Source organism: Populus alba, chromosome 4, assembly GCF_005239225.2.
Source record: "Populus alba chromosome 4, ASM523922v2, whole genome shotgun sequence".
NCBI lineage: Eukaryota > Viridiplantae > Streptophyta > Magnoliopsida > Malpighiales > Salicaceae > Populus > Populus alba.
In genome coordinates, this window is record NC_133287.1 from 20,361,735 (window position 1) to 20,382,747 (window position 21,013).

Sequence of the window (21,013 nt, forward strand, 5' to 3'; positions counted from 1 at the left end):
TTCATTGATCGATAAGATAATTTAAATATTTAAAGTTTAGAAAAAAATTCAAGGTGTTATACACCTACCTAGTGTTTGCGTTTTGCTAGCTAAACTTGTCTGCTAGGTGGTTCCTTGTAGCCTCACCCACTCCTGCATGTTCATTTCATTACCAATTAAATTACTAAATCAATAATGTCACCTCATTATCAATTTAATTATATACTAACACAATTAACTTGTCATTAGTTTAATTATTTCATCAATAACACCACCACAAAACCACATTAATTATCAAACAAACAATATCAACTCATTATTAATTTAATTAATTCATCAACAACATTACCACATAACTCATTGAATTATCAATCAACGATATCAATTTATCACTAATAAATTTCTTAATCATTAACATTACCACACAACTCATATAATTAACAAACAACAATATCAATTCATCACTAATATAATTTCTTCATCATCAACATTACCACACAACTCATTTAATTAACAATCAACAATATCAATTCATCACCGATATAATTTTGTCATCATCAACATTACCACACAACCCATTTAATTAACTAACAACAATAGCAATTCATCCCTAATATAATTTCTTTAATTTTACAAATTAAAACATTGTCCGCTATTATTTCACTTATTTAAACATTAATTCATCACAATTTCATATATTAACCCAATCAACCTCACAACCCATACCATAGCTATACACTAATACAATTAAATGAAATCTTAATACACTAAATGCATAAATTTAATTAAGAGAAAAGGATTTGTTACCTTCTAACCCTAAAAAATAAGAAATGGGAAGCTTGAAATCACCAAAAACATTTCTTTCCTCATTCCCCATATTTTCCTCTCAATGATGCCCCTTTATAAGAAAAATTCCTTGTTCCCCTCTTAAGATTTCCTTGTTCAAACCCTTCCTAGAATATCTTAATCACTAGTTCTACCTTTTTTTTATTATTTGTTTTGGATGAACCTTTATAATTTTCCACTCAATTTCTTCTCCCTCTCAAGCCCTAACATGATCGACCAACATGCTCATTTTTCTACTCCCCACTTGTTTATATAGTTACAAGTTTCCCCCCTATTTTCATTTAAGTACTTCATTGTTTTGTTTTAAAACTATTTGGCTCAAAAGTTTGACTTATTCAATTTCATCCTTGTCCCATATTAACCTTATTAGATAATGATTTCCACTCCATTAATTCCTATAATTTTTATTATTTTTTATTTATTTATTTGTCCCTTTTTTTAAATGTAAATTAAAATACAAGAATTTACCTGGGAGTTACAATAAATGAGAATGGAGCTTCGGGTGTGCCGGAGAGTAAAATATCAATATATACCGAATGATGAGTACAAACTGGTCGAATATGAGAAGGGTTATCTAAGGTACTAGGAAACTGAGATGATAAACTATAATAGTCCTCAAAAAAGGAATCTATACAAATAAAATCAAGTTTAGTCAAGCTACGAATAATAGATGTAATAGAAAAGAAAGGTATATGCTCGAGAAAGACAACATGACAAGACACATAAGTTTCTGAGTTATTGAATCAAAACAACGATATCCTTTTTTTCCTTTACCATAACCCTAAAAAACATAAATAGCATATCAAGAGGATAACTTATTACGTTCTACATGAGGATGAAAAATGAAACAAGTATAACCAAAAACTCTAAAGGAGGAATAATCAGGGACATACCTATATAACTTTGCAAAAAGGAGAAAAACCTAAACTATGAGAATATATAATTGTATTAATCAAACTTACAATAGTAAGGACAACTTCTCTCTAAAACTCACTAGGAACAAAAGTATATAATAAGAGAGAATGAGCAGTTTTGACAATGTGCCTATATTTTCTTTTAACAACATCATTTTACTAGGGAGTATCTATGCATAAAGTTTGGTGAATGGTTTCATCTAAGGCAAGCAGCTCATAAAATTTATTAGAGGTGTATTTCTCATCTAAATCACACCCAAAGCATTTGATAATAGCATAATATTGAGTTTTGACAAGAGCTTAAAAGGCTGTATATATCTCAAAAAATTCAGAATAATGTTTCATTAAATAAACTCAACAATAACGAGTATGATAATTAATTAAAAAAAAAAAAACATAATATCAAGACCCTCATTTTATGGCAACAGAAGAAGGTCCCCATACATCAAAATGAATTAAATTAAATGGGGAAGAAGAAGCATAAATACTTCGATTAAATGATAAAGTGGAAAATTTTGCCACTCTATATCCATGACAATAAAAAATATCACAAGTTTACAAATTTCCTAAAGCTCTTGTAGATGCCAAAAATCTCAAACAAGAAGACGAAATATGACTTAGACGAGAATGCTATAAATAAAAACTAGAAGAGAAATGACTTGGATGAAAAGAAGACAAATCAATAGTAGCAGCAGCAATAATAACTGACACTTTTAACTCATCCAAAATGTATTGTCCATTCTCTTACGACATGTCCCAATCAACTTCTGATACTACAGATCCTGTACACAACAAAAAGAAGAGGGAAAAAATGACTAAATAATCACCATAATTATATAATTGACCAACATAAGCAAGATTCAATCTAAGTTTCAGAATAAGATAAACATTAGGGAGAGACAAATGAGGTGTGACAATATAAACAACACTTGCTGAGGGCATGTGAGTACCATCAATAATTATAACAAGAATGGAGGGTGCAGGGGGCACAGGTAAAAGATGAAGAATCTTAAAACATGATGTAAAATACCATAAACCAAGACCCATTCAGAATGTGACATACATGAGGAACTATGAGGCAATTGACCTACGGAAGAAGAAGCGAACATTGCTTGTGGCTATAAGAAAAGAAACTTATGAAATTGCCCAATCAAAGTATTAGGATCAATGATAGAGCTTGATGAAGCTAATGTTGCAGTATTTATGGTGTGATGGTTTATAACCCTGAGGTGGTCTATAAGCATTAGATTGTGACTGTCCACCAGGCTTCCAAACTTGATTATGTTGTCTTAACTTGGGACATCGAGCCTTCCAGTGACCTTTTTGCTTATATATATTGCACTTTTCAAAGACAACCTTTGTGTAAGGCTTATTCTGATGATTAGAGAATGACTTAAAGGGTATTGCTAGTATAGAAGGATTCATAGCAGAAAGAATTTCCTTTTAAGAATAAGACTAAAGACGTATTTCTTTAATCAACAACTCACCGACAATAGAGTCAACAAAAGGCAGTGGAGAACGATGCATAATTAAACCTTTAAGTCCTTCAAAATCACTTCGAAATGCTGTTAAAAATTACACCAATCATTGCTGCTCTCTATTATCAATATAAACGTTGCATGCCTTTAATTCTATTGATTTCCTAACAACCAATTGATCCTAAAGATATGTCATAGTAAAATAAAACTCCTAAATACTCATATTTTTATGATGAAGAGCTCGTATGTCATTCTCTAACTGATATTGCTTTGTAAAATTTGATTGATGGAATAACATTTGTAGATGATCTCAAATCTCCTTTGATGTCTCATACTTCACCAACTGCGTACCTATGAAATGCTTAACATAATTATTGATCTAAGTAATAATCTTTGAGTTGTTTGCTTCCCATGTATCTATCAAAGCAACATCCTTATCCTCGGTATTCTTGGATATCACATAAGTTCCACTAACATATCCCCATATTATTTATCCTCTAAAAAAATTTCTCATTACATAACTCCAGTAAGAATAATATTTTCCATCCAACCTCACACTCACACATTGAAGCAAATTATCTTTTTTAGTAGCCATAATTAACAAACAAAGAAAACCAGAATGTAAAAGCAGCAAAAAACAAAATACCAGATTTTAGAAACTGAACAGATATCGCCAAAACTAAACAAATAATAAATTGCAGAAGCTGAATGAAATAACAAACTGCAGAAGTTAAAGGGAAGACAAAATACTAAATTTATAGAAACAAAACAAATATCACTTCAAAAGTTGGATCCATGAAAGTTGTGTTTGTGATTAAGACTCGTTTCATAAAACTAGCTCTTATATCATGTTAAAGCAATCCAAATTAACACAAAAGAAATACGAATATAAGAGAGAAGGAGACTATAGTTCTTATTAATCTATTTATTCTAAAGTACATGTTTTAACCTAAATACAAAGAGATTATATATAGACTAAACTAAAAATATTAGTCTATTCTTAATAAATAAAACAATATAAAAGCATTTCTTAACATAAATATGTCAAAAAAGTTGAAAAACATTTAAAAAAACATGAACTGAATACTTTTTTAAACATTTTTTTTTTGAAAAATAAGTTGAACCATAAAAATAAATACAACTAAAAGACACCACGACAAAAGAGATAAGAGATAAACAACGAGAATGATTATTGACTTCTTAGTTATTGTTTTATTACTCTTAATTTATTTCATTTATTTGTTACAATCAAGTATTAATCATCCATTTAAGTATAAATACAATATAAACGTCCTAAAAATGACTCGAGGATAATTCCATAATTTTATTAAAAATCACCATCAAGATCTCATGCACGTTGATTTAACAAGTTTTATTGGTGTAAGGAAATGCTAAATAATTGCATAAAACTCAAGGTTACAACAAGGGTAGACTTCAATTTAGCTCGCACAGATTAAAAAATGTTTCACTTCTAACCTCCTAGTTTAAAATTTCTCAATGTCACTCCTTTAATTTTATAGAAGCTCCAATATTATTCTAATAATCAAAAAACATATTTTTTTTGCATTTGGTTTTTGAGTTTTTATACAAGTTTCCATATTATCTACTTTTTTCACCTTTTCTATTTTTAAAAATAAAAAATCAAAATAAATTGAAAAAAATAAATCTTAATTGATTTTGCTAAATTATAAGGTCTAAATTATAACCAATTTTTTTAGTTGTTTTAAAAGCACAAGAATTCCAAACAGACGCTTTATCCAGTACAAAAATCGTATACGAAGGACTTAATTGATTCTCTTTGAACTACGAGGTTCTAGGTGAGTTAATCACTAGAGGGACTTTCATTGACGAAACATTTTTAAGGTCAACAAACAAAACCGGGTTTAGGTATCCCAAACCGTGTGTAAAATACCCCACATCCAAACAGATCCATTCCACAAAAGCCCTAGCCTCCTCTTTATATAAGTACACATTATTCCTGGGTTCCTCGCTGTGGTAAGCCCTATTTTCTCCGCCGAACTATCTCACATCACAACCATGGTGGCCGCCAAGAAAACTGTAAATCTCCATCTACACCTCATCCTCTCATGTTTTCCACTTTCTTACATAGATAACCTTAAATATTTCGGGTTTTTTTTCTTCTTTTTTGATCGGTCTGTATGTTATTTTTGCAGAAGAAGACTCATGAGTCTATCAACAACAGACTAGCTCTTGTGATGAAGAGTGGAAAATACACTCTAGGGTACAAGACCGTGCTTAAATCTCTCAGAAACTCAAAGGGTAAGCACCCATTTTCCGTTTCTTTTACATGCTACTCTCTTTTTGTGATTTTGGATTGTTTTGTTGTTGATCTGATAAATGGGGTTAGTGTCTCACTTAGTTAACGGGGTTAGTGTCTCGCTTTTCAAAAATGGGTTCTGATTGATTAGTTATGGTTATCTTGATCTGGCGGAGAAAGTTACGAGCTTTTGTTTTCGGATGGTTAATATGGGTGTAGCGTTGTGGCTGGTTTGATCTTTGCGCTGTCTGTTTGTTTTCATATGTTGGAGATTTGCTAAGGTGTTTGTTTGTGTTTGCAGGGAAGCTTATAATCATCTCCAACAATTGCCCTCCTCTGAGAAAATCTGAGATTGAGTATTATGCTATGTTGGCGAAGGTTGGAGTTCACCACTACAACGGAAGTGAGTTTCCTGTCTTAATGCTCTATCATATTTCTTGTTAATGTCAAGTTAGCATTAGCTTTAGAGCTTGCGTTTTGTATCCAGGGCTAATGTTTACTAGGAAATCTGGAATTATATTTTTTTCATCCTCATTCTGTAATCTACCGTTTGTCTTTTGGGATTGTCATTGCTAATATTTGGAATTCTGTAGCTTGATGTTCACTTCCTTCAGTGCTTTTTAGTTGTTGTCGGAAATTATGGTTTAAGTTAATGAGTCTGAAGCGTAGTGCAGGACTCTACTTGATACCTGATGATGCTACTTATTCTAATATCATAGTTCATCTAAAAGTCATGCAATATAGTTGAAATTGGTGGGTTAGTCAGCTGAATAATGCTATATTTATTAGAGTAGGATTTAATCGGTGTCTTTCATTTATGGTGTGTTCCTCCAATCCCTTTTCTGAAAGTATAGTTGCTCATTCATAATTGGTTTGTTTCTCTTTTGTAACACCTGCAAATGGTTTTTCTTGAATTCAAAACAGTTCGCGCTATCAAGTTTTGTCATGTTTGATTATTTTCATTAAAATTCGCCTTTTGCTCTCTGGATCCTTTCCTCATCATGTGGGTTTATTACTGTATCAGATAATGTCGACTTGGGCACTGCTTGTGGTAAATATTTCAGAGTGTGCTGCCTCAGTATTATTGATCCAGGTATATAGAATTGACCTTTACTTTGATATTCAGAGACATACACTGTTATTTTTTCTGACAGTGGCAATTTCTTGTGTATTTTTCCAGGTGATTCCGATATCATTAAGAGCGTGCCAGGTGATCACTGATTCGGTTTCCAGGCAGTAGCATGTCTCGTTAGTTTTATACCTTTTTTTTGTATTTTTGGAACTGGGTTTCAATGGAGAGCACTGTTGTTAGCAAGAACTATTTATCTGGAACTTGTATGCTTCTTTGATAGCCCTTTTATATGTACTAGCTCTTTAAGTGAATCTCGTCGTGTACTTTATTTCCTTTTTGTGTTCTTTTTTATTCCTTTTGTTGAATGTTTGTGGCTTCTTGTATCACAGAAGCTGAGGTTATTGTTCCTGCAATGAGTAGATGCTGTGACACACGTTCAATGTCTTTGATGCTTATAACGTAGAAGAAGTTGTTCCTTTTTGTTTCTTTTAAAAATGTATTAAAATATTATTTTTTAATTGTTTATATAAGATTATCAAAATAATTTAAAAAAAACTAAAAGCGAAAAAGCACCTTCAAGCAAACACGCTCCAACAAGGCTGGAATGAGAAATTTTGGGGAAAAAAAATACGTAACGGTTTCAATCTTCTTACGCTCCCTAGCTGATCATCTGGGTAAGTTGATAGCTGACATGATATGGTGTTATGGGCTGATTGGGGCTGGCTACATAGAGTAGCTGTTTTGGTTCCAGGCCTATGGCCCCTGTAACTTGTAAGCACAAAAATATAAAGTTAAAAAACAAGAAAACTATTGTGAGAGGAAAAAAGAAGAAACTCCGAATGATGTAAAAACAAGACTGCTTCAGTTTTTATGTTACTAGAAATGTATTATATATTTTTTAAATAGAGCTAAATTTCACGGTGATCAACAACACTAGTCTTAGTCTTTGTGTTCAACAAATAGGAGATCTGAAAAGCAATCTCTTTTCTATAAAATGTTTTGTGCAAAATAAAAATAAAAATGCATCCTAGAAGAATACCTAAAAAAATAGGTTGAAAAAGAAAAAAAAACTCACCTTTTCGAGCTATTTTTATTTTTTTTAAAATGGGTATAAATTCAGATTCTAAATTATTTATTAGCAAAAAAACTAAATCTCCTTGTAAAATTATATGGAACACAACTTAAAAACATCATTTATTATAGTAGTTTAATTATGAATTTACTTTGAAAAAAAAAACTATTAAACTAGGCATTGAGTGCAGTGTTGTCTTTTCATCATAATACAATTATCTTTAACATATAATATAGGGTTAGATTTGTCATTTCATTTTTTAACACAATTAAATTACCACTTTACCCTTATAATAAAAAAAATTCTAATGTCTTTCACTTAGAGGTGTTTTTATGCATTTTTTTTTTTTGTTTTTCAAAATAATGTAATTACTTTTATGCTCCTGAAAACAATACAACTTTTTCGTAAAGGTTTCTTGGTCATTCGACTCTAGTTTTATTGTAAATTTAGATGTTGCTCGGGGGTATTATTATAATTTTCATGTATTAAATATTATTTTAAAAAATCCCGCTTGCATGTATGTATGTGTCAACGTGTAGATGACCCTCGTGCTATTTTAGACAGCGCATGTAAAACTATCCAACCACCAAACATTGCTTTTTATGGGGAGGTGTTTGGAAGATCTCGATGTCCTCTATACGATGACAAAATGCATGTATTAGAAGCACCTCTAGTTTGGCGTCAGTGGTCATTTCGTTTTTTCCTTCTTCTTCTCTTTATCTTCCCTAATTTTTGCTCTAGCCCCTCAAAAAGTTCAAATTAGATCTTTTAATTTATTTTTCCTTCATATTTGGTCCTTATCATTTTAATTACTGTTGTTTTTATTTTAAAATAAGCTACAACACTATAATTTTTTTATTCAATTTCACCCCCACCATTTTTAATATATAAATAATCTATCAAATTATCAATTGTTTTCAACTTCAGCCTCTATAATTCTTTTAATCTTTTAAAGTTGATCCTCATTATTTTAATTACTATTTATTTGTTTGGGACCATTTTAATTTTTTTTTCAAATTTCATCCTCCTTAGGTTTTTTTTCCATCAAATTTTATCCCTATTTTTTTTTTGCTTTTGCAAGTTTTTTTTTTACTAATATGTTTTCATTGATTTCATCGTTAAAAAATAAATTGTTGGTAATTAAGCTTATTGAATTCGAGTTTAAAATTTCACGGGTTGTGAGTTTTATAAATTAGATCAAGTTTAAGAGGTTTGTTTGGGTTTGCATGGTTTTTTTTCTTTTTTTTCAAGTCAATGTTTTCTTATTGTGTTTATATTTTTTTTTCACGGTTTTCCCTTTATTCACCCCCACAACATTTTTTAATTTGACCCTTGCTATTTTTTAATCTCTAAATAATCTATCAAATTACAAATTTTTTCAATTTTACCCCCCTATAATTTTATAATCTTTAAAACTTGATCCTTATTTTTTAAAATGATGTTTATTTTGTTTGTGATCATTCTAAAAATTGTTTTTTTTTTTAAATTTCATCTTTCTCAGGTTTTTTTTATCAAATTTTATTCTTATTCTTTATGTTGATATTTTTTTATGAGTTTTCTTATTAGTATTGTTTTCATTGATTTTATCATTCAAAATTAAATTGATTAAGAATTAAGTTTTTAGATTAAATTTGGGTTCAAGATTTCATGGGTTGCAAACTTTAGAGATTAAATCATGTTTAGGTGGTTAGCCCAAATATGATTGCTCCCCCCTTTCCTGCAAGCTTGTGTTCTATTATATTTTATTCTTTTTTGGTTTTTTTTTTATATATTTATTGCAGTTTGTCTTCTATTAGGTTAGCCTCTTGCTTTATTTTATTTTTAATTTAAGTTTTTATTATTTTTTTAATCTTTAAATAATTTATCAAATTCTAAATTTTTTTCGGTCCCATCCCCGATGATTTTATAGTCTTTCAAATTTGATCTTTATTTTTTTAATTTCTATTTATTTTATTTGAGATCATTTTTTTTTTAATTTCATCCTTCCTGAAGTTTTTTCTATCAAATTTATCCTCATTCTTTTTGTTTTTTTTGTTGCTTTTAAGAATTTTTTTTTAATATTTTTTCTTCAATTTCATCATTCAAAACTAAATTTATGAAAAATCAAGTTTCTTGATTGAATCCAGATCCAAGATTTCATGGGTTGTAAGTTTTAAATATTTTGCCCCCTTATAAGCTCATTTTTCTTGTGAGTTTTGTTTGCTTAGTTTTTGTTATTTGCTTTTTATTGGGTTAATCCTAAGTTTATGATTAGAATTATTGGTTTTAAAAATCAACATACATTTTTTTTTTTTTAAGTCCATCTATTTCATTTTTATCATTCAAATTTATTTATTTTTTTGAATTATTTGATAAGCTAGGTATCCTCAAATTTGGTTCTTTTTATATTTATTGTTTTTTTATCAATTTATTTATTATGATTACATTTTATTTTTTATACTATTTAAATTATCAACTAAACCAAAAACTAGGAATTAAATAATTTTTTTGCTCTAGTATTTGTCTTTTGTATTTTTTGATATGATCCGCGACAGAGCACGGAAACAAATGTAGTTTCCTCTGACTGGTTCAATAAAATTTTCTTCTGTTTAAACATCACCATTTAGAATTTTAGATAATTATACACAATTATTTATTATTAATTTTTTTTTGGTAAAAAGCCACCATCAAATCCCTTTTATTTTTTTTTCTCTTGGATCTTACGTTTCCCATATCTTCTCCCCATCTCCGCCACCACTACCTTCATCACTGATCAAAACTAACTGTCTAGTGCATGTAAGATCATTGATTGGTAAAAAAAAGGAGAACCCATTTGCGCAATCATACTAAACTAGTAAACAATGGAGAGCTTCAGTGCAGAAGATCTTTCAACGATTGGAGGAATCGCCACAGTTTCTCTTCTCCATTCTTTTATTCCAACACATTGGCTTCCTTTCTCCATTGTTGGGCGTGCCCAAAAATGGACTCTCTCTAGAACTCTCCTCGTCAGTATGTCCTCTCTCCCTCGCTCTTGCTTTACATTTCCGTTCAGATCCGGGCCCTTTTCGTTATATTCTTGAAAGAAAATAGAAAATTTGTGATTCTGAAGAACATACGAAGAAAAAGATTGAGACTTTAGCAATTTGTTGCAGCATTGCATGTTTAGTGCTTGGAATGGAATCTTTGCATGGAAATGTGATGTGAATTTGCTAAGTTGATTAGCTTGATCCACTAGTATTTAACTTTGTTGGTGTTTTCTGATGTGTTTTTAAGCTGGATGGTTTAAAAGTTCGAGTCTATTTGTCTAATTGGGTGGTGGACATTAAGAGTGTGTATGATAATGTGTTTGTAAGTGCTTAAAAGTAACAATATTGATGGGTTTTTTAGGTGAATTTTTACGTTTTAGTATCAAAATCATTGAAGAGCACTTAAAAAATGGATGCCTTTTTGGCTGATAAAGCACCTACAAACGCATTGTCAAACTATGTTTGAAAACTTGGTGCTACAATTGGTCAATGCTGATGTTTAGGGATCAACGATCGATATTGGTACCATACTAGATTGAGATTTGTATAGAAATCTCAAAAACTCATGCTTCTTAGGCTTATGATGGATTATGTTACAATACTAGTTATCGTTAGTTTTCGTTTCTCTTTGCAGCTGCATTTGGGGCAGTTTTGCATGTGCTATCCACTTCACTTCTTGGTATAACAGCAATCACCATGGCAAATACTATCGCTGGTGAAGAAACAGTTCACAAACTTGCTTCACTTTTGCTTATAGTTCTTGGTGGTGGTTATGTTATACTATTTCTGTCTGGGAAGGGAGGGCATAGTCATTCTCATAACCAGCCTATGGAGAAAATGGCTGTCGTTGGGCTCATTCTTGTTCCTGCATTATCTCCTTGCGCAACCACGCTTCCTGTTTTTCTTGCTGTTGGTAGTTCATCCTCCATGATGGTGCTTGCCATCATTGTGCTGCTATTCAGGTATCAGTAACATGTCCACCCTGCTTTTTGGTTGTTATTTTACCTATTTGATTATTTTGGAGTTTGTAATTAAATATGCCATGGTTCATAGGCAGAAAAAGAAAATCTGATCAATGAAACTGCACGTGCTCGCATGCTTGTTGCCATTTTTTTCCACTCTCTCCCTTTCATGCTTTCTAATTTTATAATTGTGTCCAGAACAATTAAAACGAACATATACAGGTTTGATAGTTGCTCGCTGTTCTTTTTGTGACTTTCACTGGTATAAATGTCCAATCAACCTCTATCTGGTGCCGTATAAGTTCTCACTTGGTTTTATTTACTGCTCCTTGTATTTATTTCATGAAGAGTCCCAGAAACCAACCCTGCTAATTAAAATCATATTCAAATGGCTTATTGAGATTAAAACAGACAAGGCACTAAAGTTTTTAGTTGAGCTGGTCCATTCATTAGAAGCAGGTACTTGAACTTGTGTTTGGTTTACTGGATTTCCTGTTTAACAAGCAATCTCAGTGGGTTCTCGATTTTGGTTGTTCAGTGCTCGATACATATTTGTTTGACAAAAAAATAAAAAATAAAAAAAAATCCTGGAAATGAATGTGAAAATTACCCCCCCCCCAACTTCTTATCTGTTTAATCTGTGTAGAAAGGCTCACATTTGATTAATAAAAGAGCTAAATTTGGATAATTCAATCTCTCTTGTTTGTTGTGGCTGTACTGTTACACAATTGTCAGCACTGTAGCTTTAGGTTTGTTATTCTTTGACCATTATCAAGATCGATCCAAACTCAGTCATTTTACGTTCAAACTCTCATTTTTCATTGGCAGCACTATAACTGTGATGACATCACTTGTGGCTCTATCATTCTACGGTGCCAGCCAGCTCAAGTTTCATTGGGTTGAGCATTATGACAAACTTCTTGTTGGTTCAGTTCTATGTATGGTAGGAATCTTGACGCTAATGTTTCATGATCACAATCACGAAGGACATGGAGGATTCTCAGGGGAGCATTTGAATAGGAAAATCATCGGGCTTTGAGTTACGTTTCTTTTCCCTTGGTATGATGCTTTGAATGTATTATATCTACATATGTATCTTTATTGCTTTTTAGTTTTAGCCAAGAGGTGTCTATTTTTCGAGAGTCAACGGAACTCAAAGTGTACAGTGGTGAAATTAAGTCATAACATTTTGGCATGGAACACACTTTTGGAGAATATCAACCAGTTTTTATCTCCATGTTTAGCCGTCGCCTTCGCATCACTGTGGTTCTGACAGTATGTTCTTTGATGCTTGCCAATGGCCTGAGGAACATGCTTTACATAATATTGCTGACATACCCAGCGATATGAACCAGATCACTGCATTTGAAGGATTTGGTTTAGAGACCTTTGTAGTTTGAGCTAACACAGGATTTCCCCCAACAGGAACCAAGGACATCAGCAAGAGCATGGAATAAAAAATTCTGGCTTTCAAGACCTTCACAAGGATATGGCATAATTCCAAAAAGGTCACCTCGTAAGCTATAACATCATAATGCAGCGGATATAAATTATATTTTTATGCGCAGCATATCCACAAGCATACTGGATGATGTAAATAACAATGAAAAGTCAAAGCCGTACATATAGCTTATTTCACAAGGAAAAAAGAAAATTGAATAAATAAAGAAAAGCTAGAAACCACGGTTGTTTTAGCATACTAAAGGTTCCACAAGCACGAAGAAACAATAACTGAGTAGAGATTCAGAGGGAGAGATGGAAGAGGAACAGAAAGTGAAGCTATATGGGATGTGGGCTAGCACTTACGTTAAGAGAGTGGAAGTAGCCCTAAGAGCTAAAGGCATAGCTTATGAGCATATAGAAGAAGATTTAAGCAACAAAAGCCAAGCTCTCCTTCAATATAATCCAGTTCACAATAAGGTCCCTGTACTTGTTCACAATTTGAAGAGGAAATGAAGAAACTTTTGCCCAATGGAGTCTCAGTTATTGAAGTCCAGAATCTAGGGCTCCTGGACATTCTGGTGGGTGCAGTATTTAGCCCCTCCAAAGCTCAAGAGGAAGTCGCTGATGTCCAAATTCTAGACCCAGAAAAAAACCCACTGATAATTTCTTGGGTCACTGCCTGGAACCAGTTAACTACAGTTCAAGAGCTGCTGCCTCCTCATGACATGATTGTAGGCCTGCTTCAATTTGTGAGAAAAACTGCTCTTGGATCTTCTGGTTAGCAAGGTCATGAGGGCGTTCCTCCATGGTTAGGAGTGTTTGGGAACTCGCCTTCCTTTAAATTTTGATTTTTTTTTGTTTAAAATATTTTATTTTTACTGCCATATCATACTCCCAAGAAAATGCATCTACAACTTGTTTTCTGCCACCCCTGTCATATTTTATTTTTGACTAGTTTAAAGATAATCAGGACAAGTTGTAAAAAAAAATCTGGTAATGAAATTAAGTAAAAAAAAAAGAAGTTGACTAAAAAACTTTCAATCTAATTCTTTACTTAGCTAAATTTAAAATTAAATCATGTAAAAATTATTTAAATATAATTCTAATTAATTTAATTTATTTAAAAGTAGCCTGAATAAGTGTTAATAAAAGTATGGGAACGAAATAAAAAAAATAAAAAAATAAAAACAAAATATAATGGAGGAATGGAAAAAAATAGAGGCAATTGAAAAAACAAAAAACCACTCGTGAAGCTCCATATTAATTCTCAACTGGTAGTTTTAGGGTTTATTTAGGATTATAATAACGGTTGCGGTTTAAAGTATTTTTTTTAGAAATATATTAAAATAATAATTTTTTTATTTTTTAAAAATTATTTTTTAAAAAAATACATCAAAACGATTTGAAAATATAAAAAAATAATTTTTAATATGTTTTTTTAAAAAATAAAATACATGAACGATGTTACTAAACATATCTCAGCAGTAGCGAAGAAGTAATTTTCAAGCAAGAAATATATTAATTCATCAGATAGCTTGCCATTCAACTTATTATAATAGAAGGAATAAATATACATGCAACCTGCCTTTACCTTCTCAATGTCTCAATCACGTAAATAATAATAATAATTTATGAATATACTAGTCCTCCCATCTTACTGGTGTCCGTTGACAGAGGAAATTAGAGGCAGACAAGCTAAAAAAACAAATGGAAAAGATATCGTTTTCCGAGAATCGTTTTTTTCCTTTTGCTGCGTCATAACATATATAAAATATTTTTTTTTCTCAATTAATAAATATCTATTATCTCTTTCACTAACAAAACCATTTAGAGAAAATCTATATAATTATTTTTGTTTAGTTAAAATAGTTTTTCTAAATAATTTAAAAAACATACACCAAACACTTGCCAACCATGATTATCGATTAACTTGCTAAAATATTTAAACTAGATTTAATTAACCAAATGTATTATGTATAAAACTGCTTAGATTGATAGAATTCATGGAGAAAAGATCCACACACTTTGTTTTTTTTCTTTGACAAGTTGATATGTTAAACACGTTCGAGTAAGAGCATGAACTCTACCTCACACACATGCCTTCTTTGATCTTCCACCATTGGATGAAAATAACTGCAATATCATAACAAAGAATTAACCTTGAATTCAAAGGTTTAAGATGAGATAGAAAGAGATAACTCTAATATCATGGTGGATGGTAGGAGTAGATTTGAACATACTAATTCACCTGATAATATTCTTCTATCAAACGGAACATTCACATGACAATGCTATTATTGACTGCTAAACCAGCCAAGAGACAACACTGTAACATTTCAATGCCTAGACCGAATCATAATATGCTCCACGTTCTAGTTAGAAAAGGCCTTCTTAAAGGTTAGCTACTATATCCATTTTATTGATCATTCAAACTTCAAAAACAGATTCTAAAGTTCTGGAAGTTTGTGTTTCAATTGGACCAGGTCTGTTTTCTCTCCATCTAAGTACAGCGCCAGCACTGAGAGTCAATTTGGTCTGACGGGAAAATTCTGAATCTCTGTCGTGGTTCATTCAGTTGCCTTGCCTTTGCGTCTGCTGCTGCTGCTGCTGGTGGTTTCCACGAGGTAACAAACCATGGAATCCACATCATCACCAAATATGCTGTAGGCCTCGATTGCTTGCAGGTAACTGAATCCCATTGACAGCACGATCTGCATACTGCTGCTAAGGACAGTATCCTGTAAGCCATGTTCTCTTGCACCTTCCACCTTAGTAGTCTCACTGGCCGATGATGATCCTGCAAATCCAAGTTCATATCATTGTCAGCAACACAGAATACAAGCACAATTCACCCTTAAAGACCAAAAAAATCAATACTTCTAATAGACTAAAGATGGAATAAAGCAATGAGGAGAGCAAATTGATGATAACAGCCAGAGGTGTGCCCTATGTTCTTTGGTCCCCGCAGTTCATGAACACATGTTCTCACTGAAATACCATCCCCCGTGTAAAGTCTGAGTACTCACTAGCGCCAGAAGATGATGGTTCTGCACCAGAAGTAGAAGATCCCTTACGGCCAAGTTGTGGTTTGAACTTGTTATCAGAAAGATACTCAGCTCTAGAAGCTTCCATCACCATGCGCTCAATCTCCTTCTCAGTAACCTCAAGATCAGAGTAAAACTGCCCCTCAGCCAGAAGTGCCTGTCAGCATTAAGCATCATAAAGGAGAGTTTGGTTACTATGCTAGTTAGCCAAATATCAACACAAAACATACTGCTGAATTACGTTAAAGATACTTGCATTATCAATCTGCTGGTCTTGTTGAGCTTTAATAGCAGCTTTGACCTGATCTCTATCCACACTTGCCTGCAAACACAATTGTTGCCTGTGTCAGCAACATCAATCTCTTTCACTATACTAGCCTGTTACCAATAAAAGGAAGAAGAGCAATCCCACAATCAATAAGTCCAGTTATATTTCAACTTATCCAGCAATTGGCATGCTGGTATTGATACTTTAAATGCAAGTTCACAGTTAATAAATCATCAACTACTAACCTTCACAGCAATAAAAATTAAAGTTGAAAGTAGTGTGGAGGGAAAAATGCTGCTCAGATTGTGTGGAAATTTCCCATAAGCTATCCCTATTAGTTCATCAGTATGGACCTTGCCAACTTCTATTGTTCTTTGATCCTACACCTTAATTTCACATATCCTTAAACATTTGATTTGCACGAAAAATAATGAACTGATGAGGGAAGGCTAATATAGGTATGATCACTGGAGAAAAAATTATCATTTTGCCAAGACAAAGGGTTACAAAAGTTGCAGAAACTCACCCCTTGAAGACAGCTGAAACCAAGTCCTGCACCAATTGTTGAACGGCGTGGGTTGACAAGAGAGTTGTAATGATTACCATGATGATAGCTTAGCTGTATGGGAGGTGTGTCTGTATTGTAGCTCCCAATGTTGATGGGTTCTACATTAATTGTTTTGATCAGTAAGAAGTAAATAGCAAATGACCCTGAATAATTTAAACCATCAATTCATCACAAGTAGATACCGGTGCTATAGGAATAAATGTGGATTGGTCGATTGTACATTTCAGATAAAGCTTGGATCTCCACATTGTTTCCATACACCTGACAATTGAGATGAAGGAAGTGAGTGTTCACATCACTCATTCACATTACAAAGTCTAAGGCACAGGTGGTTGTTAAACATGCTGGACCAAATGTCTAATTGCCTGCCTACCATACCCCAAAAAGATTAACCCAAGCAAGAGGGTGACAGCAAACAATGGAAGCAGAGGTTGAAAAAATTGATCAAACTAGTTATTTGTTCACATCCACTCTATCAAGGACACAAGAAAAACCTCCAAACAAAGCTTCCATGTCAAGAAATTTGCCAAGAAAATTCACAGATAGGTCCTTCATTTGCAACCTTTGAAGTTGAGATGCCTCGAATAACTCTTCCTATGTAGAAAAATTTCTCAGTTTAACGCTCCCCCTTTTCCATCCCCTAAAGACTAATGGCAGCACCCTCAAAGGGATGGCATGTAGGAGCAGTCCCAAAAATCCTAAAATCACATTTATTACCATCCCAACACAAGTGTAAATGAACTGCTTTCTCAAGTGAAGTGTACAAATATCATTAACTTGCAAATCATATTCAGGAGGTGATATGTGATAAGAAAAACATGCCAGGTCCCATACATTTTTGCCTTGCTGGATATTGAAAGAGTAAAATGTGAAATTAGATAAGAGTATCCATACCTTGTCTCTTCTCTTCCTCTTACAGTAAGATGTAAAACCTTCAGTAATGAATTGAGAAAAGTGATCCCTTTCCCTTTCCTGAATGAACCAAAAACAAAAATACGATGTTGTCAGGGGTGCTCTTCACAATTTCTTTTCTTTCCTATGAAACTCAACACTATTCTCTTAAACCGTCCAGGAATTTATCTTCTAGATTTAACATTGCATACATAAAATCAACATTATACTCTCTCTCTCTCTCTCTCTAATTCTACACTGTTCTCTCACATTGTCTAGGAATTTATCACATGATTATCAATTAATACACCTAGTAAAACTAAAATACAAATAACAAATCGATTAATGACAAAGACTAGCATCTAATACAGTGGAGTGTCTTGTCACAAGGCTGCCTTGGACATTATCACAAGAATAAGAGCTTGCAACACTGTTTAACCAGATGCATGATTAATTCAAGTAGATGCCAAGCCAGAACAAAATGACCATGAACTTGAACAATGACGTATCAAAAAAAGAAAAAAAAAATCTTACCATATAGTCCACGCACATTTGTCTGGCCAAATCATACATTTCAGAATCCCCATAAACTTGATCTGTCACAGCACGGAAGAGACAATTCCCATCCTCCAACATTCTTTTGACTTCTAACCCTTTGGACCGTCTGATGTCAATCTCAAACTGCCTCTCTCTTTCCTGTAATAGATGCAAAATGCCAATTTTTGAGAGATAAACAGCAGTTTAATTGCTGAGATGCTAAATCATATCATTGGATCAGGATTGCAATTCTCAATCAAATGAACAAAAAGGCAACACTACAATATCTACTGTACTAAGCATTAAAAAAAGAGAGAGAGAACCACAACATCTGTGACAATAAATATTTTCCTCATACATGAGACCATTGGCCAAGTGGAAACAGAGGCAAATTCAACTGAGCCAATGAACATAAATCGACTAGAGATCATACCACAACTACAAAGTCTTAACTCCTAGAAACACAATTCAGAATAGCAATGCTTGAAACATGTGAATTAACACAATATGACCACATACAGCTGCACAAAGCTTGTGGACTTATTTTTAAGCTAGAAAAATCGTATCCATAAATTGCAACAGTCAAGGCATGCCTCACCAACTATATATTTAGCATTGGGAACTTACGAAATCATCATAAGAGGAAACGAAGCAAGGATTCTGCTCATCAGCACTATTGTACCCCTCATTTTCACCATGAGACCTAGGAGAGGATGGCCGTGATCCAGTTGGTGAAGACCTTGTCGAAACAACAGGCCAAGCGACTGCTCTCCTAGATGATCCAATTCGCACAGAATTTGAAGTTCCTGATATAAATCTCCTTGAATTCGAGTTTGTTAGGTCAGGTTTTGGAGGTGGCACAGGAGGCGGTGGTGGCTGTGGGCTTCCACTACCGTTCTCTGGACAATCAGAACTTGAACCTTCACTCTCCACAGGAGATCTCTCCAAAATCAGCCCACCCAATCCTTTAACCGAATCCCCTGATCCCACCCCTTCCTCATTACCCACTTTATCGTTATCAACAATTTCATCATTTAAACTGTCACTTCGGTCACCATTTATGCTTCCCATCAAAAGCTCGTCACTTTTTACCACTTTATTATCATGACTACCACTATTCTCCAAGAATTCATCGACCACTACCTGCTCTTGCACCTCCTCACCAACATCCTCATCTTTCGGAGTCGAAACAGCCTGGAGGGTGCTAGTACCCTGTGTGTCTGGCCTAGCAGCCGAAGAAGAAGATCCTGCACGGCTCTGGTTCGAAGAAGAACCACTGCCTCGCTGAACTAGAATACGAGTCATCTGGCTTCAATCTTTATCGTCCTCAATTATTTACTAAGTGCGTCAATTCTTCCTCCAAAATGGCCAAAACTTAAAGACTCGCAGGTTTGTCGCGCGTTCTTGCCTTAGGTGCAATGATGCCAATTCCTTGGCTGAAGGAATTCTTCCAGCCCAGCGCACTCAGCTCCTTGTCGTCGCAGCGAAAGGATTTCTGCATTCCCCTAACAATTTTCATGAGACCCTGACCTCCAACTTTTAAATAATAATAACCTTCTCTAAGTTGTCGAATTTTACCCGGAATAAGAAATCCAAAGATTCACCTTCAAAAGCCCAAGCTGCAACCAACACACAAAAATCAAACAATAAAAATCACACCTTTCTTTAAAACATAACACTTTCAGGTTTCTGAAGTTCTTTCAATTCTAAACCCTTCAACCCTTTTCCAATTCCCAAAAAAAAGGAAGGAAATTCAAGTGAAGTATGCCTCAAATTCTAACCAAATCATTATCCTTCAAAGATTGTTCCCTTTAAAATACTAACTTAAAATATACAAGATTGAAAAATCCAAAGCCTTGATTATCAAGAAAAAGACACTTCTTTAATCCACTTAACTAACACTAATTAACTTAAGTACACAGATACAACTATAAACAATTTCATTACTTTTCGTTCGCTTTCCCATCATTTTTCAGCAACCAAACAAAGACCGCATAATCAAATCAAGAACACGCGCAGAGATCAGGTGAAGAACAGAAAAGAAAACCCTAGAGTTGACTCAGCACGAGTTATAACAAGAAGACTCACCTCACAGAGAAAGAGAGAGAAGAGTAACAGGTTAAGAAAATAAATTTTTTTTGAGATCTGTTAAAGCAAAAACAGAGAACGAGATAGAGAGTCCTTTTATTTTAGGGTTTTATTTTTTATTTTTATTTTTATTTATAAAGAAGCAAAGGATGATAAAGCAAGAACTTGGTGGAGAAGAAGAAGGAGAGAGAGGGGGGGCGTTTTAACGGTGGATGGAGAGAGAGAGAGTGAGGGATGTGACGTGGAGTCTACTACATAGGAGACGGCTGAGCGATGATTGCTACACGTGGGTTTTTTAGCTTGTTTGTTTCGCACGTGTGGAAGGTGATAAATGAAATTATTAAGGGCAGGATTCTTAAAGGTGTTCCAACTAGTGACCTTTTCTTGCTTGAGTTACCCAAGTCTTTTTTGCTTCAATTGACACCCCTAAAAGTTTAAATTCTCATTTATGTATGTAACAACTTAAGATGAAGATGAAATTCATGAACGAATATGTATGAAAAGTTTTGAAATTTTATTTAGTGTTTAAACGAGTGTATAGAATATACTTTTAAAATGTAGTTCGATT

At 33.3% G+C, this 21,013-nt stretch overlaps 3 protein-coding genes and 1 pseudogene across 7 annotated transcripts; 3 read left to right on the top strand and 1 right to left on the bottom strand.

Annotated features, from left to right (window-relative positions):
* The first annotated feature begins 5,126 nt into the window (after window positions 1-5,126).
* Window positions 5,127-7,011, top strand: LOC118038969 (large ribosomal subunit protein eL30). The gene is made up of 5 exons (XM_035045529.2): window positions 5,127-5,275; window positions 5,392-5,497; window positions 5,797-5,898; window positions 6,520-6,588; window positions 6,676-7,011. The coding sequence occupies exons 1-5, from the start codon at window positions 5,255-5,257 to the stop codon at window positions 6,714-6,716; spliced, it is 339 nt and encodes a 112-aa protein (XP_034901420.1). The 5' UTR covers window positions 5,127-5,254; the 3' UTR covers window positions 6,717-7,011.
* Window positions 7,012-10,262: 3,251 nt separating this feature from the next.
* On the top strand, window positions 10,263-12,849 carry LOC118038967 (uncharacterized). The gene is made up of 3 exons (XM_035045526.2): window positions 10,263-10,627; window positions 11,279-11,606; window positions 12,435-12,849. The coding sequence occupies exons 1-3, from the start codon at window positions 10,480-10,482 to the stop codon at window positions 12,643-12,645; spliced, it is 687 nt and encodes a 228-aa protein (XP_034901417.1). The 5' UTR covers window positions 10,263-10,479; the 3' UTR covers window positions 12,646-12,849.
* A 126-nt stretch (window positions 12,850-12,975) lies between these two features.
* On the top strand, window positions 12,976-14,310 carry LOC118038968 (glutathione S-transferase U9-like; annotated as a pseudogene).
* Window positions 14,311-15,019: 709 nt separating this feature from the next.
* Window positions 15,020-20,672, bottom strand: LOC118038966 (OVARIAN TUMOR DOMAIN-containing deubiquitinating enzyme 6). Of its 5 annotated transcripts, none has more exons than XR_012169723.1 (10): window positions 20,446-20,669; window positions 18,985-19,976; window positions 18,355-18,516; window positions 17,824-17,901; window positions 17,112-17,190; window positions 16,888-17,027; window positions 16,350-16,415; window positions 16,076-16,250; window positions 15,298-15,846; window positions 15,020-15,182 (listed from the first exon to the last, which is right to left on the bottom strand). XR_012169723.1 is itself a non-coding variant. In XM_035045523.2 (10 exons), exons 3-10 carry the CDS (start codon window positions 19,660-19,662, stop codon window positions 15,617-15,619), a joined length of 1,608 nt encoding a protein of 535 aa, XP_034901414.1. In that variant the 5' UTR covers window positions 19,663-19,852; window positions 19,936-19,976; window positions 20,446-20,669; the 3' UTR covers window positions 15,191-15,616. The 5 variants fall into 5 exon arrangements, 2 of the variants coding, with proteins under 2 accessions (XP_034901414.1, XP_034901415.1); XM_035045523.2 differs by lacking the exon at window positions 15,020-15,182 and having other exon boundaries at window positions 15,191-15,846; window positions 18,985-19,852; window positions 19,936-19,976; XR_004685859.2 differs by lacking the exon at window positions 15,020-15,182 and adding an exon at window positions 16,607-16,741 and having other exon boundaries at window positions 15,704-15,846; window positions 16,350-16,471; window positions 20,446-20,672.
* Between the last annotated feature and the right edge of the window lie 341 nt (window positions 20,673-21,013).

Excerpts from the sequence above, each read along its gene's own strand:
- LOC118038969 (XM_035045529.2), top strand. The coding sequence starts at position 5,255 with ATGGTGGCCGCCAAGAAAACT. Across the intron at positions 5,276-5,391 it reads TGGTGGCCGCCAAGAAAACT|AAGAAGACTCATGAGTCTAT; the intron begins GTAAATCTCCAT and ends TTATTTTTGCAG. Across the intron at positions 6,589-6,675 it reads CCTCAGTATTATTGATCCAG|GTGATTCCGATATCATTAAG; the intron begins GTATATAGAATT and ends GTATTTTTCCAG.
- LOC118038967 (XM_035045526.2), top strand. The coding sequence starts at position 10,480 with ATGGAGAGCTTCAGTGCAGAAGATCTTTCAACGATTGGAGGAATCGCC. Across the intron at positions 10,628-11,278 it reads CTCTAGAACTCTCCTCGTCA|CTGCATTTGGGGCAGTTTTG; the intron begins GTATGTCCTCTC and ends TTCTCTTTGCAG. Across the intron at positions 11,607-12,434 it reads ATCATTGTGCTGCTATTCAG|CACTATAACTGTGATGACAT; the intron begins GTATCAGTAACA and ends TTTCATTGGCAG.
- LOC118038966 (XM_035045523.2), bottom strand. The coding sequence starts at position 19,662 with ATGACTCGTATTCTAGTTCAGCGAGGCAGTGGTTCTTCTTCGAACCAG. Across the intron at positions 17,902-18,354 it reads AAATGTGCGTGGACTATATG|GAAAGGGAAAGGGATCACTT; the intron begins GTAAGATTTTTT and ends TGGTTCATTCAG. Across the intron at positions 17,191-17,823 it reads AGAGGAAGAGAAGAGACAAG|GTGTATGGAAACAATGTGGA; the intron begins GTATGGATACTC and ends CTCAATTGTCAG.